At 52.3% G+C, this 24,441-nt stretch overlaps 7 protein-coding genes across 7 annotated transcripts; 4 read left to right on the forward strand and 3 right to left on the reverse strand.

Moving 5' to 3' along the window:
• Positions 1–11: 11 nt before the first annotated feature.
• HETIRDRAFT_118578 (uncharacterized protein) lies at positions 12–1,959 on the reverse strand (the record flags this gene model as incomplete). The annotated part of the gene is made up of 9 exons (XM_009552406.1): positions 12–209; positions 233–377; positions 412–512; positions 726–770; positions 1,201–1,235; positions 1,332–1,443; positions 1,498–1,664; positions 1,700–1,769; positions 1,828–1,959. 9 exons carry the CDS (start codon positions 1,957–1,959, stop codon positions 12–14), a joined length of 1,005 nt encoding a protein of 334 aa, XP_009550701.1.
• Positions 1,960–2,005: 46 nt separating this feature from the next.
• On the forward strand, positions 2,006–4,460 carry HETIRDRAFT_174197 (uncharacterized protein; the record flags this gene model as incomplete). Its single annotated transcript, XM_009552407.1, has 7 exons — positions 2,006–2,029; positions 2,077–2,503; positions 2,638–2,854; positions 2,909–3,452; positions 3,504–3,768; positions 3,827–4,182; positions 4,239–4,460. The coding sequence occupies 7 exons, from the start codon at positions 2,006–2,008 to the stop codon at positions 4,458–4,460; spliced, it is 2,055 nt and encodes a 684-aa protein (XP_009550702.1).
• A 2,316-nt stretch (positions 4,461–6,776) lies between these two features.
• On the forward strand, positions 6,777–8,444 carry HETIRDRAFT_327621 (uncharacterized protein; the record flags this gene model as incomplete). The annotated part of the gene is made up of 3 exons (XM_009552408.1): positions 6,777–6,881; positions 6,934–7,929; positions 7,980–8,444. 3 exons carry the CDS (start codon positions 6,777–6,779, stop codon positions 8,442–8,444), a joined length of 1,566 nt encoding a protein of 521 aa, XP_009550703.1.
• Positions 8,445–9,848: 1,404 nt separating this feature from the next.
• Positions 9,849–10,377, forward strand: HETIRDRAFT_327170 (uncharacterized protein; the record flags this gene model as incomplete). The annotated part of the gene is made up of 2 exons (XM_009552409.1): positions 9,849–9,973; positions 10,029–10,377. 2 exons carry the CDS (start codon positions 9,849–9,851, stop codon positions 10,375–10,377), a joined length of 474 nt encoding a protein of 157 aa, XP_009550704.1.
• A 423-nt stretch (positions 10,378–10,800) lies between these two features.
• HETIRDRAFT_243706 (uncharacterized protein) lies at positions 10,801–11,263 on the reverse strand (the record flags this gene model as incomplete). Its single annotated transcript, XM_009552410.1, has 3 exons — positions 10,801–10,905; positions 10,941–11,159; positions 11,216–11,263. Coding segments are annotated over 3 exons (372 nt in total), but the record flags the coding sequence as incomplete, so codon positions are not given.
• Positions 11,264–12,892: 1,629 nt separating this feature from the next.
• Positions 12,893–14,567, forward strand: HETIRDRAFT_105655 (uncharacterized protein; the record flags this gene model as incomplete). Its single annotated transcript, XM_009552411.1, has 4 exons — positions 12,893–13,012; positions 13,063–13,824; positions 13,881–14,172; positions 14,224–14,567. The coding sequence occupies 4 exons, from the start codon at positions 12,893–12,895 to the stop codon at positions 14,565–14,567; spliced, it is 1,518 nt and encodes a 505-aa protein (XP_009550706.1).
• A 7,722-nt stretch (positions 14,568–22,289) lies between these two features.
• HETIRDRAFT_327150 (uncharacterized protein) lies at positions 22,290–23,841 on the reverse strand (the record flags this gene model as incomplete). The annotated part of the gene is made up of 6 exons (XM_009552412.1): positions 22,290–22,882; positions 22,934–23,235; positions 23,287–23,437; positions 23,495–23,665; positions 23,718–23,757; positions 23,812–23,841. 6 exons carry the CDS (start codon positions 23,839–23,841, stop codon positions 22,290–22,292), a joined length of 1,287 nt encoding a protein of 428 aa, XP_009550707.1.
• Positions 23,842–24,441: the final 600 nt, after the last annotated feature.

A 24,441-nucleotide genomic window follows, 5' to 3' on the forward strand; every position in this document is an offset into this window, starting at 1 on the left:
CGCTGCGTACATTACATGTCTCCCTCAGGCGAGTACCCCTTCAATTCCCATAACTTGTCAGCCTCATCCCAAGGATCCACTGCATTGTATTCCCCTGGGTCAGCATACAAATCATCTTCCTCCCCTAAATCTCCGTCGTATTCCTCTGGCCATTCCTGTCCAATTTCTTGGATGCGTAGTGGAGTATTGCTCTCCGGGTGACTTGCAACCTAATGCGGTGATGAGCATGTACCCGCGCTAGGGTCCGAGGGAGGTATTTGGGAAGCTTTGGGGAGATACCGAACAGTGTTAGACAAGTACCGAAGATGCCGACTTGCACTGAACACGGTCGGTCCCTACTGGACCAACCGCAACCCTCCGAAGGATGTTCGGCAGCACTTGGGTCAGTTCACCCACACTTCACGTACTTACCATGACCACACAGGAGTGTTACGATAGGTGTTTACGAGATCGGAGCCAGTCTTCCGTGTCGGCCGATGTGCTCCGTGAGTCAGTCGGTCCTTATTGCTTATCTTCCCAACTTCCACATGGTCGGTCAAACGCGATCTTGCACCATTGCTTGGCCACCCTGGTTGTACGATACCTCTTCTTTATTTTCATTGGTTCTCCAACGCCTGTTCCAGCTATCTACGCTCGGGCGACGGATCCTGAACGTTTGGGATTTTGCCATCGCTGATTAACTTTTACCTTGTCACCTTTGGAACCCATATGGACATCTCACTTACCTTCTTATCTTCTCTGATCACTAAGGCTTGGCGCCCAGTCGACATCTACTCTCATTTCTTGTTTGTTATTTTACTTAGGGGCTCTGTTTACTATAAAAACCTACATACACCTCTGGAATAAACCAGCTTTTGCACCCCACAGTTCAGAGCTCATTCGCACTCGTCTCAACCATCGAAATTGTCTTTGTCGACTTCCGAAAACTTGTCATCCTTGTCGTTTGGCCTCATTCGCGTTCGTACTCATCTCTTCGCTCGTACCCCCGTCCTCCCTCGTATATTGTCAGAGTCCCGTGTGGCTCTTGAAACACGTAGTTGTCGGTCGTGACACTACCTTCTTGTTACCGACCGAATTGCCGACACGACCAACCGAACATTTGGTCGGTGTTCGGTGCAGTCCCGAAACCGTTTGGGTGCTATAATCTCACACTCCTCGCTACTTCTCAGTGCGCCATCGATTTCTAAAGTCATCACTAACAATTCCTTGTGTATCAGATACTAGCTCCAGCACCCCTGTATTAGAGGTTGTTTTGGGTGTTGTGCTCAGCACTTAGAGCCACCTCTAGCATAACAGCGGATCAATCAGAGTGCAAGGAATTCTTGCTTTACCTTTCTTCTTAATGATAGGTAACTCTTTCTCCCTCGGAGTCCCGTGCAAGTGTGTGTATGTGCTCACGCTGTCTGTGATTAACTGATCCACTTGGTCCAGGACATCATTTAACTAGCAAGGTTAATATGCTCAAGATGGTTGCTAGAACTGTGAGTTTTCACTTACCTCACACGCATGGTAAGACGGAGGCCATGTGACATATGTCTTCTGTGATGCAGGTTTGCACCATCCCCATTTGGAGCAGCCCGTCTGTACATTTTGACTGATAGGAGCCTCCTTGTTGGTGTCTGGATCCACTGCTGGGTGCCCCCCTCTCCGGTAAGTGTCTCTTCCTGAGATTCATCTATGGACTGGTACACAGTTTCACCTATGAATCCCCACTCAGGACCAGCAGCTTCAGGGATGTCTCCGCAGAATCTTTGGCACACTCCTGCTTTCTGCCCATTCAAAAGGTAAGCATAGCTACTTTTTCAAAATGATCGAGATTGAACTAACCTTGGACTTCTGTGAGTTCCGGCACTGCTTCTGCCTCACGAGGAGTTGATCGACCGGTGGCTTCTTTGATTTCTTGTAGGCCTTGACCCAGCTTGAAAAGGTAATGTGAATGGCGTTCAAGATTGTAGGCATGGGGGTTTCCTCTAATTCTGTTTGCTTAGAATTTCTGTTCCAGCGCATGCCGTTATTTTGGATCGCATTGGTCATTCATCCTCATCAACATTTTATACATATTAACCAGCATTTTAGGAGTTCAGCAATCCCCGTGTCGGCCCGCACATACAAGTTTATCCAGAGGATTCTGGTACTTGGCTCTCCGAAGCCTGGCAGGGCATGCATTGGCGTGAAGAGATAGATCCGGTGTTAACAACGCCGATGGTGTGCCTCGCTGGCCAAGATTTCTTTATATACAAGCCGGCAAAGCTCCAAAACGGTGATATATGCATGCCCATGCATTGGTTCTTTTGCGAGGAGATGTGCGACGGCAACAAGGTCCCTCACTACTACGCCAATGCATGGCGCCTGCAGCCTGTGGTGTCCGAGGATGGATTGGGAGGTTATGTCGCTCACAAATACGACTCTTTTGTCGTCGATGCGGTCCTCTTCACGCTATCACTCCCGCAGCTAATTGCCACCTTCCAGGTGGATAACTTACCAGATCCTTGCATGTTACTCGGTTGGTTTATGCATGAGTTGTTTTTTTGGACACTGTTAATGTATTTTCAGGGACAATTAAATCAGCGGGTGGAGAAGTCAGCCTGTGGACATTTATGCGAGATCCGGCACAAGGTAATGACTGGTGAGCCAAAGCGAAAGGACATTGGGTCTTGTCGTTGATGATGTGGCTGTATTGTGATGATACATCGGGAAATCTGTCCAAAAAGTGGAATAAACACAATTCATTCCTTTGGACACCTGCTGGGCTGCCTCGAGAGCAGGCACAACGGCAATACAATGTGCATTTCTTGTCAACCTCCAACATTGCCCCCCCTCTTGAGATGCTCGATGGCATTGTCACACAACACGAGTGCGTTGCAACTCCCTTTCGTGGTGTGCATGCTAACCATGTATACACTGCCAGGGATGGACAACACAACGGAGTGTGGGCATGGGATATTGCCTCGCAGGAGATGGTGCTCGTGTTGCCTGTTGTGCTTGCTTTGTTGGGTGACAACCCCATGCAGAGCGAGATGGCATGTCACATTGGCCTACGAGGGAAATTTTTCTGCCGAACATGCTGGGTCAAAGGGCGTGATGCTGACAATGAGGTCGCCTCGCTGGCAGCGGGGACAATGGCCAGAGAGGAGGCGGAGGCAAGTGATGCTCCCAGCACTCTGGGAGGATCGTCTATCGATGGGCATTCACATGTTGGACATTCCTCCTTGTCCTCCGCTGAGGGAGTAATAGGTGTGCATCAGATAGGTCCTGTACATTGTGCTTTGCTCTCATTCCTGCCGACGACCCCACTGATGAGTGCTTCGCTTCTAGCTCCACTCTCCATCACCCTTGGCAATGATTCTGAGACAGTCGAGAACAATTCTCACAAGTCCGCACCACGCACCAAAAAGGGCCGTCCCTTAGAGACCTTGCAGCAATTGACGGATCGCACGCGCCGCTTCCTTGGGGTGCGTATATTGTTTTGTGCTCGTGCCTGCTCTGTTAATGATCTGGCTCAGCCTCTGAGATTGCGCAATGCAGCAGACACACGATCGAAACTCAAGACAATCTTCGATACTGCTCGCACAGTCGGGGGCATGACAGAATTGGCTCGCCTGCACACCATGTTTGGTGTGAAAGACACATACCAGGAAACATTCATGGATAGAATCTTTGCACTCGGACGGAAGTTCCGTGGATCGCTTGCCGATAAACAGAGGAAGATGGATGATCTCATGGCATCGTTTCCTGCCGACGTGACCAGCCCAGTGTGGCGGATTAAAGGTGTGTTCCTCATTGTCTTGGGTTAGGATCTCATGGTCCGAGACAGCTCAACTCACAGGGCTTGATCCACATCTTGATACACCTGTCGAGATACTCCATGTTATCTTGCTGGGCTTTGTCAAATACTTTTGGCAAGATGCCATTGCGCGCCAAGATGCCAAAGGTAAAGCCTTGTTGATCACGAGGCTGTCATCGCTCGATGTGATGGGCCTTGGCTGTTCTGCTCTTGCAGGACAAACTCTTGTTCAGTATGCAGGATCTCTCACCGGTCATGATTTTCGCGTGGTTGCTCAAGCGGCACCGTTTGTGTTGTATGACCTTATTGACGAGGATTGTTACAAGGCATGGTTAGCGCTTTCGCAACTGATCCCCATGGTTTGGCAGCCGTGCATTGAAAATGTGGATCAGCATTTGGTGAGCAGAACCTGTCACTTGAGAAGACACAGGGATATTCATTGAAAATGATCCAGACAGAGTTAGAACAATGTATCGACTATTTCCTCGATTGTACGGTGCGGTGGACACCATGGTGGTTCAACAAACCGAAGTTTCACATTGTTTGTCACCTGCCTTATCACATCCGATGCTTTGGGCCGGCAATCCTGTTTGCCACAGAAGCGTTCGAGTCATTCAATGCGGTGATCCGAGAGCAGAGTATTCACAGCAATCGGCATGCTCCGTTGATACGCTAGAGGTAGCTCTAAGTGCCGAGCACAACACTAAAACAACCTCTAATGCAGGGGTGCTGGAGCTAGTATCTGATACACAAGGAATTGTAAGTGATGACTTTGGAAATTGAAGGCATACTGGGAAGTAATCGGGGAGTGTGAGATTATAGTGCCCAAACGGTTTCGGGACTGCACCGAACACCGACCGAACGTTCAGTCGGTCATGTCGGCGATGCGGTCAGTAACGAGAAGGTAGTGTTGCAACCGACAACTACGTGCTTCAAGAGCCACACGGGACTCTGACAATATACGAGGGAGGACGGGGGTACGAGCGAAGAGACGAGTACGAATGCGAATGAGGCCGAACGACAAGGATGACAAGTTTTCGGAAGTCGATAAAGACAATTTCGATGGTTGAGACGAGTGCGAATGAGCTCTGAACTGTGGGGTGCAAAAGCTGGTTTATTCCAGAGGTGTATGTAGGTTTTTATAGTAAACAGAGCCCCTAAGTAAAATAACAAACAAGAAATGAGAGTAGATGTTGAATGGGCGCCAAGCCTTAGCGATCAGAGAAGATAAGAAGGTAGGTGAGATGTCCATATGGGTTCTGAAGGTGACAAGGTAAAAGTTAATCAGTGATGGCGAAATCCCGAACATTCGGGATCCATTGCCCGAGCGTAGGTAGACGGAACAGGCATTAAAGAACCAATGAAAAATAAAGAAGAGGTATCGTATGACCAGGGTGGCCAAGTAATGGTGCAAGATCGTGTTTGACCGACCATGTGGAAGTCGGGAAGATAAGCAATAAGGACCGACCGACTCACGGAGGACATCGGCCAATACGGACTACTGGCTTTGATCTCGTAAACACTTATCGTAACACTCCTATGTGGTCATGGTGAGTACGCGAAGTGTGGGTGAACTGACCCAAGTGCTGCCGAACGTCCTTCGGTGGCTTGTTGTCGGTCAGGTAAGAGCCGACCGTGTTCAGTAAAGTCAGCATCTTCGGTACTTGTCGAGTGCTGTTCGGTATCTCCCCAAAGCTTCCCAAATACCTCCCTTGGACCCTAGCGTGGGTGCATGCTCATCACCGGTGTTTGGTGTTGCTGCAACATGGACTTACATCCCACTCTTGAGGCAGTGTGGGATTCTATTTCTTGGGGACTCACTATCTGATTACTACTGGACTGGAGTGTGTCATTTTTTCTGGGCTAGCTCTCGGACACTGGATCTCCGACCATGACTTCCACTGGTGCTTACCTCAGTGCCCGGATACTGGATGCTTGGACTTGCCTGAATACTGGATGCTTGGATATGGCTGGCTGGTAACTGGACTCTGTGCCTTGGGATGTTCTCTGCTGCTGCAGGATATGGATTCTGACTCTCAGGAAGTCTCATGATTCAGGGTTAACTGGCTTATCATATGGGGTCATGGGCAAGTGCAGGGGTGAGTTTTCATGATTTATTGTTCACAACAACACTGACTGTGTGGTTAGTTCTTTGAGGCAAGGAAGAAAGTCGAACATGGGATGAAGCAGTTCAAGATCGAGGCTTGTCACGCAGCTCAAGAGACCATCGGTGCATGGGAGTGTGTTTGAGCAGCGAGGCGGCGCCTCCGGTGCTCTGCCGACAATGGGATCAGTGTAAGGGCTGAAGATTCTAACCAGGGGATGAGCTGTATGAACAGGCAGATGTTTTTGGTACTGCCTGGCAAGCAATGAAGAAGGGCATGACTGTATGTTAATGGCAAATTTATTTACATATAAAGCATGATAAGTGGGATGATAAGTCTATATCAGGATTAACCTGCATCTACCACGTGCAACCATTGGGATAAGTTGCTTTTGATGATGCTGAGATAGATCTGAATACCTTTGGCTCTGACCTGGGTTTGGCTCGTTTGGTCTGGTTTACATGCGGGCAATTCGGAGTCTGTGTTAGCATCGGACTGACTCCATCTTATCCATCAAAAGCTGATTTGGTTCAGAACGAGGTCCTGGGGGTGTACTGAGACAACCAGATATCTCCGGCTGTGACCGGCCATCTCCGGCTGATGTGTGTACACGTCACGGTAATATTCGCAGAATGGCCCACCGGTGAGAGGTTAGGCTAATAGACTAGTAGACCTCGTGATTATAGACAAGTGGGCTTTGGACTTTTGGACACGTAGACAAAAATTGGACTGCTTATCTCATACATCCTTGGCCGCCGTGTCCTGCCCTCCCCGGCAGCACTGCTCCGTGAGGGGCCGACTTTTGCATGAAACATTAGACTTATGGACCATACTTCCCGCTCGTCAACAGCTCCAAGTGTGCTGGAGCTCTCTACTATTCTCACAACATGTTCTACCACGGACGCTGCAATCTGTGCCAAAACGCGCTTGCAGGCTTATCTGTTAACAAGGGAACAGGGAATACTGCTAATAAGAACTGGATTCAGCAGTTGGTACGTGATGCAGGCACTTCTTATGTGATTGTGTGTCACTGACGACCATCAGTGTTCGAACAAACACTGCAGGGCCGTTATCTTCCATACAGACCCGTTAGAAGATGTTGTTGCACAGGCAATTGTCGATGGCATAAACAAAGATCCAGCAATGTTCGACATGTATCTACCGAAGTCACCGTATGCTCACTATTGGCGCTCGGGACCACGCACTAATGGTCCTTCTAATTTACAATCGAGTAATACTGTGCAATGCAGCACTCGCACTGCTACAAGTAATGACGTGGACCTGGTTGCGGGCTCAGTAAACAATCAAGCTGCAGGCCCGCCGTTGAATCATCAGGCAGTGGGCTTATCGAACAATCAGGCAGGAATTCACGCACCGATTGGGTCCAAAGGTTCTAGAGAGTCTCAGATTACTGCATTGGCACGGCCTAGAGGAGGAATTTTTTGTGCTCGTCCAGGCTGTCACACCAAGAATAGTCGGTCAAAGGGGCATGCCGAGTGCACATACCTGCTTTGCAAGAGCTGCTGTCAGAAGGCTGCTTTCGCTGCCCAGGCAAATGGGAATGAGCGACTCGAATGTGCGGAACGTGGTCATCGGCACAAGGGCAAGAACATGGGGAGGTCGTCCACATTGGCACCCACCGGGACGAGCACGTCGCAGCTGCCGGCCAGTACTAGCACAGTATCCATGCATCTGCCCACGACCACAATCTCTAGCGTCTTGCCTGCTTCACAATCAGTGTCGGCACAACAGATCAACGCATCACTTACAGATACCCAGTCTACCATAGCCATGGTACCACCCGCATCACAAACCGCACCACCCACCTTGCATGCTGCTTTGTCAACGTCGACAGCCAGTCCTTCTGCATCTGGTTATGCACAGCCAATCTCAATGCTCTGGCAAAAGACTTCTCCGGAATGGGTAGCCAAACTTCATGCTGCGGCCGATGCCAAGGATCATGCTGCGGAAAGAAAGCAGATGAATCTTGAGTTGGAGGCTCAAGCACGGCAGACTATAATGGCTATCATATGGAAGGAGGTGAGCATGAATGATGAATTGTGGGTCATAGATACTTACGATCACGACAGAATGGCTGCCTCCCATTCGGATACCCTGTGTCATTGAAATCTTTCCCATTCTTTCGTATAAACGATCATCCCAATATCCTTGAGGGGATCTTGACAGACGGAAGCTCAGCGCCTCCTTCTTGTATTGAGGTGTACAACGCGGATCGTGATCGCTGGGACTGCCTTCCCATCGATCAGCCTTACCAGGTACAGGCAGAAGAAACTTTGCTCTTTCGGATACTTCCCAATGGAATCAATGGCCCACGGCTCGAAGATTGCCCACGGCTAGATGAGGAAATAGCGAGAGTCAGGAAGAGCTCTTCACATGGAGGAAAGAGGAGTCAAACACCATTTGAGGACGACAAAACAAGTACCCAGAACTCACCAAAACGTATACGAGCATCACCGGTATCCACAACTCGAAGTCAGGCTCCTATTCTTAGCACGAACGTACATTCTCCGAGGACTCCCAAACATATCCAGTGAATGAATCATCCCACACCGACACGAAGCCCTTCTGCAGCGGGGGAAAGGCGGTTCAGCGCTCCTAGCCCTGATGCTTCTAGAACAACGTATGGCAATGCTAAACGGGTTCTGTCAGCCACCTATCGGAATTTCCACTCCCTTTCGTCACCAGGACCAATAATGGATGTCGACAATGAGATGTTTATCCGTTCTCGCCCAGGCGCTCAAGCGGGATTGAAGTGGAAAGCAAGTGATCTCCTCCGTGGTGTGGGAGGAAATATGTCCAAACCTCTGCCGGCACTGTTGAAGTTTCAGGCATCGCCAAAGGCAACCTTGTCCCCTAAGCTCGTGCTACCGACGATTCCCGAAACAAGAGAGTCGACTATATGCCCCGAGACGAGAGATTTGACAGTAGGCCTTAAGCGGACGCGCACCTCAATTCAGCCAAGGGAGGGCTCGAAAACAAGATCATTCTCACCTTATCATACAGCTGGTCCATCTCAGTAGGCATCATCTAGACTCCAGAACAATTCTAAAGCTAGGACTGCTCTCGGAACCGCTCCTAGTACCAATGAAAGGTTTCCTCTTGCGACGACAAGGACTCGTGGCGATACACGAGCATGGCCGTCTTCTTATTATGCCATCGACATCTTCGATGGGTTGAAGGAGATGGTGGAATTGTCCAGGGAGCGGAACCCGCGTATCAAGCAAGAGGATGCCTTCAGAAAGGTTTTTCCGGGTCAGCCATTTGCAAAATCAACTTATAACAAAGCAAACAACGATTACCAGAGAAACAGGGATCTTGAGGCAACATTCCGCAAGTTAGGACAATCAAATCGTGGTACTTGGACTCGCTTCATCACCCGATCAATTGCAGAAGCTGGAACGCTTGAAGAATTGGAGAGATCGGATGCTGAGATGGTCAAGGAAGACACAGGTGATGAATCGTTTGCTGCAAACACAATTACCCATGACACGGAGAAGGAGGAGAGTCTCGGGCCTCACCTTTTGACGATAGATAGTCTTGACAGACTGATAGTAAACGGCAGGAATGAAGAGCAACCTTGTAGCACGTGCGTACAAGTGACACAGCAAGATCAGGAAGATCAGGATGACGAACCCAATTCCCAATCTCTCTGCCCTTACTGCGACGAGCCATATCCTGAATTCCCTTCCACTACTCTCCAGGAACTTCGTTGAAATCTAGATGTGATCAGCAAGCCTGATCCTTTCGGTGGAATCTCTGACAATCCCCATGCCTTGCATCTGAAGGTGTATCCTCACCACTGGACTGGTGAGCACTGTGAGCGCCATAGACTTGAGCTCAAGGCTTCGAAAAAGTCCGATGAGCCGCACTGGCCGGCCATTGACTTTGATATTCTTCCTCATCGCATCGTCAATCACTATGTCGAGCTGCGCTTAATCATGCTGGACCCAACCGCTAGTCCCTTTTACACAGAGCTTATGGAGTTGTTGGTGATGAAGAATAGCAACAACACTTTCAGTATTCAGGGTGAATATGAGTCTCTCGAGGCAGTGGGGACTGGATAGTGCGTGTTTTTTTTATTGTTTTGTGCTGAGTTTTGATTGGAAACGTCTCTATAGCTATGGACTCAAGGGGAAGGAGATTATGTTTTGGAGCCTGCTTGCCTTGTTGGAGCTTACTCACGAGCATACAGTCTGGACAATACCGGCTTGGGAATTTACAAACCGCGTGCTCATCCCGGAGGCAACTGTCTTTTTCATACAAGAAGACCTCAACGTTACACGGGAGCACGCCATAGAGATAAAGATCGCAAGCTCCTCATATGGGATGGTGGCCCACCCAACTAACGATGAACTAGATTTCCGCGAGCTGCAGGCCACTGTGCGGATTTTGAGAGTAATTGTCGAGGCTGAAGACAGCTCATTAGATGTTGGGGAAAGGGTCAACGACAAACGCGGAGAGGATTAAAGATGGTGAGTTGTATATTCATCCTTTTATGAGACACATGCCATGTATAAACAACTATGCGCCTACTGACCCTATGCAACCCTTCCTTTCCATCATGCAATCCCTTCCCTTCCATCGTGCAAACCATTTCCTAACCATTCCCTTCCATCATGCAAACCCTCTCCTTCCATCGTGCAAATCCTCTCCTTCCATCGTGCAAATCTTTCCCTTCTATCGTGCAACCCCTTCCCTTCCACTACGCATCTTCCCACATCTTTTGATTAGTCTTCGATGTACCTCACGCTCTCATTTGACATACATTACATCTATTCAATTTAATCATTTTCAATGTATAGTTCAGAACCTAAGAGCCTATTTCCCAAGTAAATACGAACACGGGATCTGGTAACATGCAACCCTACGAGACATAAGACCACGGACAATCATATTATTCCGTCGTCTGATCATCTCGTCTAGGAAAAAGTCATACTGATCCCTACGCATCTCTCGCACAATAGAATGAAACCCTCCGAACCATGCATTCGTCATCTCTGCTGCCGAAGAATTAAACCGCCACTTACCACCATAAGCTCCTCAAAGAGTGCCGGATTACAATGCTGGCCACAGAAATCATCTGACTCCTTGTGCTTCGACTTCATGTGAAAGACGTCGACGGGTAGAGCACAGGTCCCGAAATGTTGATCTTGAAGCCTTGTGATGTGTCGCTTGAGATGACAGTTGTTATCATAGAAGATAACGTTTGGAACGGATCGGGCAGTCGGAAACAGTGTACGAAGGAATAACTATGATAATATTCAGTACATAATCGACACAAACCAAGAAAGGTACTCATGCGAACACCATTGACTGCCTCTGAGCCGTAGAAAGTCGCTCTTCCAAGAACAACCCCGCATGTCGCAACACAGAGCTGCTCACTGTGGGTCCTAGAACGCCCGAACCGAGCGCGCAGTTTGATGTTGCCCATCTCCGACTTCTCTGCGCATACGGTGATATGCTAGAGGTGGCTCTAAGTGCCGAGCACAACACCAAAACAACCTCTAATGCAGGGGGTGCTGGAGCTAGTATCTAATACACAAGGAATTGTTAGTGATGACTTTAGAAATCGATGGCGTACTGAGAAACAACGGGGAGTATGAGATTATAGCGCCCGAACGGTTTCGGGACTGCGCCGAACACCGACCGAACGTTCGGTCGGTCGAGTCGGGGATTCGGTCGGTAACGAGAAGGTAGTGTCGCGACTGACAACTACGTGCTTCAAGAGCCACACGGGACTCTGACAATATACGAGGGAGGATGGGGGGTACGAGCGAAGAGACGAGTACGAACGCGAATGAGGCCGAACGACGAGGATGACAAGTTTTCGGGAGTCGATGAAGACGATTTCGATGGTTGAAACGAGTGCGAATGAGCTCTGAACTGTGGGGTGCGAAAGCTGGTTTATTCCAGAGTTGTATGTAGGTTTTTATAGTAAACAGAGCCCCTAAGTAAAATATTAAACAAGAAATGAGAGTAGATGTCGAATGGGCGCCAAGCCCCAGCGATCAGAGAAGATAAGAAGGTAGGTGAGATGTCCATATGGGTTCCAAAGGTGATAGGGTAAAAGGTAATCAGTGATGTCGAAATCCCGAACGTTCGGGATCCGTCGCCCGAGCGTAGGTAGCAGGAACAGGCGTTGGAGAGCCAATGAAAAATAAAGAAGAGGTATCGTACGACCAGGGTGGCCAAGCAATGGTGCAAGATCGCGTTTGACCGACCATGCGGAAGTCAGGAAGATAAGCGATAAGGACCGACCGACTCACGGAGGACATCGGCCGATACGGAATACTGGCTCCGATCTCGTAAACATCTATCGTAACACTCCTATGCGGTCATGGTAAGTACGTGAAGTGTGGGCGAACTGACCCAAGTGCTGCCGAACGTCCTTCGGTGGCTTGTCGTCGGTCGGGTAGGGACCGACCGTGTTCGGTAATAGTCGGCGTCTTCGGTACTTGTCTAGCGCTGTTCGGTGTCTCCCCAAAGCTTCCCGAATACCTCCCTCGGACCCTAGCGCGGGTGCATGCTCATCATCTCCTCCCTACTGAAATCCTGACTGTCCTCAGTCAGTGGTCGGTGGCTATGAGTTGGAGCGGAAAAAGTGGCGTGGGAAAAGTGGCGTGGAAAATAAGTGGCGATGTGGCAAGTTACGTGGGAAAATGATCGGTAATGAGCGGTGGCGTGGGAAGACTAGCTGTGGCGTGCGCAACAGTGATTGAAGCGGAGTCGGCAAAGTCCCGTGGCGTGGCAACTGATTAGGTGAAGGGGTGGCTGAGTCCTAGCGCCCAAGCTAGACGCTGGCGTGAGAGTTGTGTCGGCAAAAAGCGGTGGCGCGTATCGCGGCCTCTGCCGAGCGCAGTGGCATGGGGCTTTGTCAGGTGACCACGATCCCCTGCCGATCGTTGATTCTCCAGCGACTAAGTCCTTCATCGCCATCCTCCTGCCGCTTCGTCTCCTCGTCCGATCCTTTTGGCCTTCCAACATGTCCTCCATCCTCTCTGTCCTCAAAACCAAGCTCGGGGAGTACATGCTCGCTCTTCCCGACGGCGCCGCCGAGTACGAAGATTACGAGGCCTGGGCGCAGGGGTTCGCCAAACGAGTGGTAAGTCGGTCCGTCCCTTTGCCTTCTGCTGGCTGCTGACGTCCTTGCAGGCTGTTTTCGATCGTTCGGCGCGTGGGCAGGACGTGCCCGAACTCGCGGCCTGGGTCGCCGAGGCTGAGAGTGGCCTCGATCATGTTGCCACCGACGACTGGCTTGCCTGGGGTTCGCGCATCTTGCCGCAGCGTGCGGCGCGCTTTGCAGCGCAGCAACAGCAACAAGCGGCCGAAGAACAGGCCCTGGCAGAGGAGGCTGCGCGGGTCGCTGTCGCCGAACGTGAGGCTGAGGAAGCCGAGGCGATGCGGGCTGCCGCTGCCCGTCGGTTGGCCGAAGAAGATCGTCAGCGGCGTCGGGAGGCCTTGGTGGAGGCCATGTTCAACGGGTTGCTCGATCCTGAACAGGGTGATCGTCAGCTGGCCGAGCTGGAGTCAGAGTCCGTCTTTCCCATTCCTCTCTTCTTTCGCTCCCCTTCTCCTTCTACCGCCGCGTCCTCCTCTCGTCCCAATCCGTCCGCCGACTCTTCTCATCCCGACCCGTCCGCCGATGATTCGGAGCTTGCGTCCGCAACCGATGCCCTGGACCGAATGAGCGTGGGCCCGGTCGCCGCCGCTGCCCCGACTGACGCGAAGGGCAAGCAATCGGCTGCTGCCGTTGTCATCGAGTTCGCGCGTCAACTGACGCCGACCGCTGGACGTGTCGTGCTTCCTCTGGGTCCTGGCACAGGCCGAATGTCGTCTGTTCGGCCTCCTGTGGAGCGGAACGGAGCTGGTAAGTTGCTGCAGGATCCCCCGGACTTGTTGCCGGATGACGTCCTCGTAAGTCCCCTCCCTCTTGCCGCCTTTTGTTGCTTGCTGACCCTTCTTTCTTCTAGGCCGAATACGCGTGCCATCGGTGCACCACCGAGTTTACCACTGTAGCTTTTCGGTGCTACACGAGGGCCGGCCAAGTTTCTTGTACGAAGTGCTCCAAGGAGCAGAAAGGCTGTAGCTTCCAGCCCGGGTGGATGCCGAAGGACAAAGGGAAGTCGAAGGGGAAAGGGAAGTCGAAAGCGAAGGCGGCCGAAAAGTCGGGGGAGCCGGAACCCTCGCGCCCGACTAAGAAGCGTAAGGTCGAGGTACTCATCCCCGAACGATCTGTCGGCGAGAGTATCGCGCGGACTAAAGGTGAGTAATCAATTCGTCATTGCTGGGCTGTGAGCTCATCGTCTTGTCTAGCTGTTCGGGTTCGGAAGCCCGTCCAGCGTCTCCCAACCACCACCCGTACCGTCCTGGCCCCTTCCCGTCCCCGTTCTTCTGCTGTCCCCGCCCTGCCCGACTCCTCTCGCCTGTCTCCTGTCGTCGCGCAAGGCATCGCGTCGGAGCTTCGGTACCGCATTGCTGTGGCCGAAGGTACTCGTGCCTCGCTGGCGCGTTCGATCGCGATGTGGCAGGGTGAGTTGGAGGTTCTTGAGGCGCGTTCGGGTGGATCGGCGGTTTCGGATGTGGTGTTGGTGGAAGACTCGTCGGATGCCGAGGATTCGGGAATGTCGGTGTTGGGCGACTTTGTTCCCGATGTGTAAAGTAGTTTCAAGGTGTCGGTAGTACAGTAAAATGTAAAATAACAGTGAAAGGACTGTCCTGAGATGAACGAGACGTTTGGCGAAGACTAGAGGTGTCGTTCGGGAAATCGGTCGGCGAAATGACTGTGTGAATGTACTTGTAAGCGAAGCGTTCGGCAAAATGAAGAAAATAAATTGGAATATTAGGGGAAGCCTCAGTATGTCATCACAGGCATAAAACCCTATGGTTTTGCGCAAATCGGAAGAAGTCTTCAATGCGGCTTGGTACTTGAAGGAGTGATGGGGAAAATGAGTGCCGACTATTCGGTCGGCGATCGGTCGGTGGTAAAAGTACTAAGAGATGTGGAAACGATTGGGCGTCAGTCCATGTCTGTGACGAATAAACGAAGATAAGGAATGGGTATATCTGTGCATCCTCCTCCCTACTGAAATCGTGACTGTCCCCAGTCACCGACCGAAAAGAGCGAAGGGTGGGAGGGTGGGATCTAGTCGGAGGTCACCGAAGCCGCATTGTCGTCCTCCGCCGATCGGACTGAGCTGGTGTCGGTATCTTCATCGGCACTATCATCTTCGGCGTCGTCGTCGCTCGATCGGGATTCTTCCATGGCCCGAAGGCGTTCCTGCGAGATGTCGAGGAGGGCTTCAAGGTCGGTGAGCTTCAGAGACCTGCGAGCAAAATAAGGAATAACGCGGAATGCTGCAACTGGCCGATCAAAGACCGATCCATCGAGTTCGGCCAAAATATACGCTCCTCCCCGATTCCTAGAAATTACTAGCAAAGGTCCTAAATACCGTGGACGCATCTTCCGATTGAGCGCCTTTTCTATGGCCGTGTTGCGCATCAGGACAAGTGAGCCTCGGTGGAAATTGAAGTCGCGAAGTGTGGCCAAATGCTGTTGTTCGAATCGGATGGCGGCCTGGACATGGGCGCCGACTACCGAGCTGCGAAGGTGGGCGAGGTCCGATCGGCGTTTCTGCAAAGCGATGGCACGTCGAACAATGAGGTCGGTGGTGCTGAGGGCCGTGGTTGGTGGTGGTAGAAGATATGTGGCTTCGGCAATGTCGAGGGGAAGGAGGGGATGGGTTCCGGTCGCTGCGAAGTATGGCGAGCAACCCATTCGGCGCCGAACAGTAATGCGATCAGCCCAGAATACGAAATGAGCTGCACAATTCCACTTGGCCTGGTCTCCATCAACGGCCTTGAACAGAGCCTGCCGAACGTCGAAGTGAGGTCGTTCGGCGATGCCGTTGGCGCGGGAATTGTAGCCCGAAATGCGAATGTGCCGAACGTGGTACTTCTTTGCTAGCTGGTCGAGCGCCTTGACGAATGCTGGTCCGTTGTCGGAGACGATCTCTACCAGTGTTCCCCATCGGCACAGGATATCCTCGAAGATCCAGTCGGCAAGAGCTGAGCTTGTTTCGCGTCGCAGCATCCGGAATTCGGGGTAGTGTGATACCGAACAGCGGCCTTGCACGAGATACTTGAAACCACCGGCGGTCGGCATGTGCATGGTGTCCATATACATCTTCGCGAAGAGTGGTGCAGGCGTAGCGACGGTCGGGGGAATGAGGACGTTGCGAGTCTGGCGAATCTGGCAAAGGTGACAGGTCCGAACAAACCAGGAAATGTCTTGCCTCATGTGCGGCCACCAGAAGCGTTCGGCGATCAAGGCAGTCGTGGCGTAGAAACCCTTGTGAGCAACGTCGTCGTGGGCGGCAGTGAGAATTGTGATCCGACTAGAGGGGGCTGCAACAATCTTGTGTCGACCGTGTGAGTCTTTTCTCCATAGCTTGTCGGCTGCGATAAAGAACTCAGTGCAATATCGTAGGAAGGTGGCATATTCGGAGTCGGAGAGAGAAGGGGGCCGAACCAATGTTCGGTGCCAGTCGCGGACCGACCAAAGGCGTTCTTCGGCTTCCAAAGCTTTTTGCGATCTTGGGATATCCGAATAGTCGATGGTCGGGCCTTCGTCGTCGGAGTCTGCATCGGTCGGGAGGTCGCCTATGAGTGAGGAGGTAAAGATGGCTGTTGTCGAGGTTGAGTTGGCGGTGGGAAACGTGTTGTTGATCTGATGGAGGAAGCCGTAGAGATTGTCGATCCAGTCGTCAAAGTCGTCTTCGGGTTCGGGTCGATCGGCGGGTTGTGGTGGTCGTCGGGAGAGACCATCGGGGCCGTGAGAGGTGCCGGGGACGTGGACAAGTGTGAAATGGAAGGTGAGGATGGAGACGATCCACCGATTGATGCTGGCGCTGGGTTCGAGATCCGGGTTAGTGAGCATGCCCTTGATGTAGCGTGCGTCTACTTCGACTATCAGGTTCCGAACGCCGATGAGATACATTTTGAGCGATCGGAGGGCGCGGAAGAGGCCGTAGAGTTCGAGCTTGGGTTGGGAGAATCGCGATTCGCGGTCGTTAAGGGTGATGGAGCCGAATCGAGCATAGTACCGAACCCGCGGATTGTCGAGTGCGCATTGACAGAGGTGGAAGCCGACCGCGATTTGAGAGGTATCGACGGCAAGGATGACGTTGGCTGCCGACCCATAGTCGATCGGCCGAAGGGCTGGCGATTCGAGAAGTGCCGACCGGAGGTCGTCCTGGGCCGCTATCTGGTCTGGGCCGAACATGAATGGAAAATCTTTGCGCGTTAACATTGTCAGTGCATGCGCCCTGTGTGCAAAATTCCGAATGAAGATCCGAACGACACCGATCGTCCCCAAAAATGCCCGAACGTCAGAGAGATCCCTGCAAGGTCCCCACTTCATAATTGACTCTACCCTAGATTCGTCGGGTAATCTTCCTTCGTACGTGCAGCGATGGCCGACCACCGTGATTTCGGCTGCGCAGAGTGTCGCCTTGTGTCCCGAAAATGTTCCTCCGCTGTACTTCATTCGCTGAACCACCCGATTGAGGCCTTGAAAGTGTTCCCACACAAATCGTCGTATGCCGGAGTTGTCGGGGTGCGTCTCGAAGCCGCCGCTCGGCAGTTCGTATCGGGTCGGTGGGCCCCGAATCGGGACATCGTCGATGAAAGGAATGGTGGTGTCTGGGATCTCTGGCTGGAGGATGTGGGTGACGTTGTCGTGGAAGATCGGGACCGAATTTGTCCATCCCATGGGCAGGGTGACGAGTCGGTGGGCGCCGAATGGGGTCTGGAACGTGGTGAAGTCGCGAGATGATTTGGCGAGCCCTCGTTCGTCATAGCCGACATAGAGATCCAGAATGCCGCCGCAAGCGCGAGCTGCAAACTGTTCAGCGATCTGATCGGTATATGGAGGCACACCTGAATGCTGGATGGTGACTGCGTTCAGGGGTTCGAGGCTGTGAACGATTCGGAGTTTGGTGCCAGTGGAGGTGCTATTCGTCTTCTTGACGACTGTAAACCAACGCGATCGGTAGGACGAATTCGACGGCTCATAGACTCCAGCAGCGATCTTGGTTTTGATAAGTCGGCACACTTCGTCGTAGATGCCTGGTGGAATCGGAATGTTGCGTTGAACCCAGGGCTTGTGTTCGACCACCGGCATATTGACTGGAGGAAAGAAGTCCTCGCGGAAACGTCCGCGTTCCGAATCGTCCCAGGCGAATCCCATCTCTTGTAGACACATGAAATGGTGCATGAGCTGTCGTTCGGCCGGCCAAAGGAAGTCGTCCGAGTGGACTTTGTCGATGAGGTCGCGTCGTTCGGCTGTGTATCTGCCGGTCGGCGCGAAGGGTGGGGGGTTCGGTGTCAGTGTCGGAAGGGTAGCGAGAGGGTCACCAAGGATGTTCCGAACGATTCGGAACTTTTCGGGGAGGTCGGCCAAGACTGGTCGTGTTTTCTGTGCAACCGGTTTGTACTTGCGCTTGGCGGCGAAGATGGCGACCGGGTCGGCGATATTAGTGGAATGGAAAGAACCGGGGACGACTGAGGAAAATAAGGACGACATATCGGAATCGAGATTGTTTTTGAGATGATTTTCGGGCCCCAAATCGGAGGCCATAATGTACTTGAGACAACGATCGCGACGAGAGGGAGATGGAGAATGGAAATCTGAGGACGCTTCGATAAGTGGGAAATTGGGGGTATCATGATCGGTGGAAATGATCAGTGCAACTTCTCCTTGATCTCGGATCAATTCATCGAGTCGCGAAAACCCGCTTGTCTTCGGTGAAGGACTCGAGGGGGTCCTCGTCTGATCGTCGGAATGGTGGCTCGTCGTCCCGTGTTCGGGTCGCTGATGGTGATCGTCTGGTCTTCGTTTGAATAATTCTTGACGATACTTTCGGTGAGGATGTCGAAGGGCCGACCGAGGAGAACGTCGTAGGCGGGGTTTCGAATGATGTGGACTTGGAGGTACAGGGTGATGTCGCCGATGAGGAATGGAACGTTGCGTGCCAGACCCAAGGATCGGTCGATTTCGCCGTTCGCCGACTGCATATTGAGGACGATTTCGGGGTCGTAGATGAGCGCCAGTTCATTGCAAATGCCTTCCGACATGGCGATAACTTGTGAGCCCGGATCGATGACGCATTCGACTTCCTGCTGATGATCGACGAGGGGAACAATAGACCTTAGGGCAGACGATTCTTTAGCAACTATCAATGGCTGAGGAACCTGACCGGGCTGTAGATTCTTCAGGTACGTTTCGTACATGTCGGGGATGATGATCGCGCCAGGCGGGGGTGTTTCCGGTTGGTGCAGGACATTGACGAAGGAGGAGACGGTCGGTCGAGTCGGTGGTTCGAGATCGTCGATGGCATAGGGTAGATCGGCATCTTGGTAGAAGGTCCGAACATTGCTGGCGTCTCTGGCAGGCGATCGGCGTGCCGACGTGGCTTCCCTGACCTGCGAACGGACTTCGGCGGAGAGGGAGAGTAGTTCGCGCTGGGTAAGCGTCACCTGAGTGGCCATCGCCCTGTTGTAGACCTCGGCTGCTACCTTCTCGTCGTAGATCGGCGCCGTAGTCTTGTAGGCCGGAGCGTCCTTCTTTGCCGATGGTATCTTCGCCGGGGCTCCCATGTTGCGTTCATGTGGTGGTGCATAGGTGGCGTCCTGGGCTTTGGCGTATGGGTGGATCGGAGCATCGTCCTTGGCTGGTACCGGGGGCGGTCGCTGAGTCGGGGTGGTCGGTCGGGGTTCGGGTTCGGGAGTTTCGGTCATCGCTCGTCGTTCGGCGACCGGTGAAGGGGTAGGTGCCGAACGTCCTGTCTGCGCCATTTCGCGTGCCCTTGCGCCCCGCGTTCGGAGCGCGAATAGTTCGCGTTCGAGGCTCGCGATTCGCTGGACATCGGTGAGTTGGTAAGTCGGGGTGACATCCAGCAATGAGGGTGAATCGTGACGGGAGGCTATTGTCATCGGGTGAGTCGGCACCGCGTTTACCGTAAACATCATCTGTCTGGTCGCAAGCTGGCCTGGATTCCTGCGGTGCCATTCGTCAACTCGGTCCTTCAGGTTACTACCCGTGATTTCTCTGGGTACGAATGCCCCACTTGACAATACAACCTTCCCCTCAATATTCCTCTTGCATTTTCCGATCCGAATGTATTCGGTGACCTCGGGACAGGCGCGCATGAAGTGTTCGGGACTGCCGCAGAACATGCAGTTGTCGCCGCCTTGTCCTGGCTGTCGGGATGGTCGATCGGCTGGCCTGGACGTCCCCTGAGCTGTGATGGCCTTGACAAAGGTGTCGGTGAGCCGTTCGAACATGGTCGCCAGGTCTTCGGCCTTGATCGCGTTGGTGGGCGGCGCGGCGGGGGCTGCTCGAGAGATGTCGGTAGGGGTAGCGCTGTAGGCAGCCGTGGTGCCGTGCAAGACGAATCGGGCCGCGTCGTGGATGTCCTGGAGGTTGTAGGGGTCGTCTGGGAAATGATCGGGGAACTTGAGTTGTAGACGTTGAGAGATCCTTGCCCATAGCTCCGGTTGGAATCCTCTAGCGAAGGCGCGTCCTTGTTCGGCGACCGAGATTCGTGCCTTGCTGAGGAGAAATACCGTGATCACCAGGAATCGCCGATGATAGTCGCCGAGCTCGCTGAGGGACAAGATGCCGACCCTGCTCGTTTCGCCGACTAGTTTGTCCATATCCGATACCGACCATTTGCGTTCTTCCTCCGATCCGGGGTACAGCCTGTAGACCTCTTCGCAGAAGTCCTTGAAGGTCTTCGTGGCGTCGGTGAAAGTGGTGAGCGATTTCCAAAGCTCACAGGTGTCGACATCTAGGAATCGGCAAGCGTGTTTCTTTCTTTCTTGTTCGTCCCCTACCGCAGACCGACCGAAGTGGAAGTCCAGATCGGAGAAATATCGTCTCAATTCGCGGGGTTGATGGGGGTCAAAGGTCGGGGCCGTTCGATCTCCACGAGCGGGCATGGATGGGGTCGCCATAGTGAGAAAGTCAAAGGTGGGGGAGAAGGTATTGTTTTCTAAGGTGATCGGGGATGGAGTCGCTGGTTCGAAGGAGCGTTCTAGTGAAGTCGGTCGGATGGTCGGCGTCCAGAAGACGGGGCTGCGTGGGATTAACGGAGAGATGGAGTCGTGGAGAGATGGGATAGGAGACGGGGATGATTGTTCTAAGAGTGCAAGGTCGAGGATGGGGGAAATCGGCGGGAGTAGCGATCGGTTCGGCGACGAAGGTGGGGTTAAGAAGAAAGTGGAGTCGGGTGGTGGTGAGAGCGATGGCGAGGATTCGAGATCAAGGTAGTGATGGTGGGATAAATGTTCTGGGACTATATCGGCGTCTCCGAACAAACTTCGGTCGGCAGATGTTTCCTGAGTATTGAAGCTATCGATAACTGTTTGTCGTTCTTCGCGCTCCACTGTTGGTCGGGACGAGCGACGTAGATTCCTTGAGGTAATTTTGAATACTAACCCCTCGCGGTGGGCTCCAAAATGATACGCTAGAGGTGGCTCTAAGTGCCGAGCACAACACCAAAACAACCTCTAATGCAGGGGGTGCTGGAGCTAGTATCTAATACACAAGGAATTGTTAGTGATGACTTTAGAAATCGATGGCGTACTGAGAAACAACGGGGAGTATGAGATTATAGCGCCCGAACGGTTTCGGGACTGCGCCGAACACCGACCGAACGTTCGGTCGGTCGAGTCGGGGATTCGGTCGGTAACGAGAAGGTAGTGTCGCGACTGACAACTACGTGCTTCAAGAGCCACACGGGACTCTGACAATATACGAGGGAGGATGGGGGGTACGAGCGAAGAGACGAGTACGAACGCGAATGAGGCCGAACGACGAGGATGACAAGTTTTCGGGAGTCGATGAAGACGATTTCGATGGTTGAAACGAGTGCGAATGAGCTCTGAACTGTGGGGTGCGAAAGCTGGTTTATTCCAGAGTTGTATGTAGGTTTTTATAGTAAACAGAGCCCCTAAGTAAAATATTAAACAAGAAATGAGAGTAGATGTCGAATGGGCGCCAAGCCCCAGCGATCAGAGAAGATAAGAAGGTAGGTGAGATGTCCATATGGGTTCCAAAGGTGATAGGGTAAAAGGTAATCAGTGATGTCGAAATCCCGAACGTTCGGGATCCGTCGCCCGAGCGTAGGTAGCAGGAACAGGCGTTGGAGAGCCAATGAAAAATAAAGAAGAGGTATCGTACGACCAGGGTGGCCAAGCAATGGTGCAAGATCGCGTTTGACCGACCATGCGGAAGTCAGGAAGATAAGCGATAAGGACCGACCGACTCACGGAGGACATCGGCCGATACGGAATACTGGCTCCGATCTCGTAAACATCTATCGTAACACTCCTATGCGGTCATGGTAAGTACGTGAAGTGTGGGCGAACTGACCCAAGTGCTGCCGAACGTCCTTCGGTGGCTTGTCGTCGGTCGGGTAGGGACCGACCGTGTTCGGTAATAGTCGGCGTCTTCGGTACTTGTCTAGCGCTGTTCGGTGTCTCCCCAAAGCTTCCCGAATACCTCCCTCGGACCCTAGCGCGGGTGCATGCTCATCAACGGCCGACGCTTCCATCTCAACAGCGTCGTCATGAGCCATGGCGGTCGAGGGATCTGTGTCCTGTTCACTGAAGGGCATAGAATCGTCGATCAGCGCGACCTTGCGCCGTTCGAGGCGTTTTCGAAGCTGGAACATGGCGGAATGTTCTTCAATGCCATGTTTCTCCATTGAACGGTGGTCCGGCAAGTTGCAAGTCTGAAATCCGGCCTCAATCGTTCTGTCGCAGCTTGTGATGCAACAAATATTCCCTTCCCACGAGTGCTCAGTGCAGTACTTGGCTCGTTGGGTTGGAAGGGGTTGTTGACAATCGTGGTGAGCACAGCAAGGGCGGCCGACTGCCACCCCGTCGCAGACGACAGCACAAAGAGCATCTGATATAGTAAGATATTGTGAGAGACATACATTCTAACACACAAACGTACAGACACTGTTGTCCCTCTCCTCAGTGGCGCAGCACTGCTCGCATGCATGGTTCCACAGTTTCTGTCCCGGGCCTACCATCGCGATGTTCCAAGCCTCTAGAGCTTCACGAAGACGATCAGGGTGAGGAGTATCGCTGAGGATGAGGATATCCGATCTCTCGTGAAAGTCGCAGATGAGGCCGTGAAGGAAGAACGCGTCCCAAACAATTTCGCCGGTGAGCGCGAGACTGACAGGCCAAGAGAAGTTTTTGGGGACGCCGTGATCTAGTTCGTAGATACGGGCATTGTTCGTAGCAGAAACCCTGCAAATGATCAGTCAAATACAAATGTACATATTCGTGAGGAGAACTTACCAGGCACAAACCATTGAATTTGCGAAGCGCTCACATAATGAGGACTCGACGTACGAGTGCATTGTAACATGTATGGCATACGGGATCCCGAGATAGTATGTACGAGTGCCGTTATAGATGTAATAGTTAGGATAATAACGGGCACCGCATCCTACAAGGACGGTCAGAGTCAGCGGTGTCAACATGGTGTATGTATAGGACAACTTACGGGGGCATTTTGCAGAGTATGACCAGACAGGAAGGGGGCCGAAATCGCGCGTGAAGAGAACGGCACGATACCCGCGCAGATCTAACAACTCTTGACGTTGTGGTCCCTTTCGTCCTCCCGAACAGTGTGGATCCAGACATTTTCGTGTCGGGGGATACAAATCACGAAAGCCTACAGAAAATGAGCATCTAAAAGGGTACTACACACAACTGAAACAACGTACCGATTGTTATGATCACATTCTGTCGGGCCTTAACGGCGGTCTATTCCGACACGATCATCACAAATACCGAGCGGCCTCACAAGGTGAGGCGTACAAACAAGGTACAGATAGTAACCTTGGTCATCCACTCCCAACGGATCACCTTATCGTTGGTCGAGTATCACGGGCCTATTGCGTAGCGGGCATGGAACGCCGCCTTACAAACTACTCACACATCGGGCATTGAGCTCCTAGTCTTTCCTGGCCGGAAGGAGACTGACGGAGAAACACAAGAGTAGTCGTTATTGAGAGAGAACGACTTAGAGTATACCTACGGATACATATATGGTATTCTCACGCCCTACTTCCTAAAGTAGTATAAAAGGCCCATAGAGTAGGCTGAGGTTCTTCAGTCTATTCTCTTCGTTCTTAGGCAGTCTTCATACTGTCTACTTCGTTCGTTGTGGTCTTCCTACCACAGCACCCTCATCCACTGTAGTCTTCCTACTACAGTCTTCATTGCTATATCGCAATACACTTCTGGCCCCTGTGCTACACGTACAGTCGAGACCACCGTTCCACACATCCTCCACGAGTGACCTAGGGAAGAACCTCCTACTCTTGGGGTTACCGACGAGCAGTCGTAACACCGATCTCATGCTCAACACCATGCTTCAAAAAGAGATCTACTAGGTCTCCAGCGTCCCGACCGTCCTTCGTTGTGTTTGTACCCCACGCCGCGCTC

This window comes from Heterobasidion irregulare (assembly GCF_000320585.1).
Source record: "Heterobasidion irregulare TC 32-1 unplaced genomic scaffold scaffold_10, whole genome shotgun sequence".
Taxonomy (NCBI): domain Eukaryota; kingdom Fungi; phylum Basidiomycota; class Agaricomycetes; order Russulales; family Bondarzewiaceae; genus Heterobasidion; species Heterobasidion irregulare.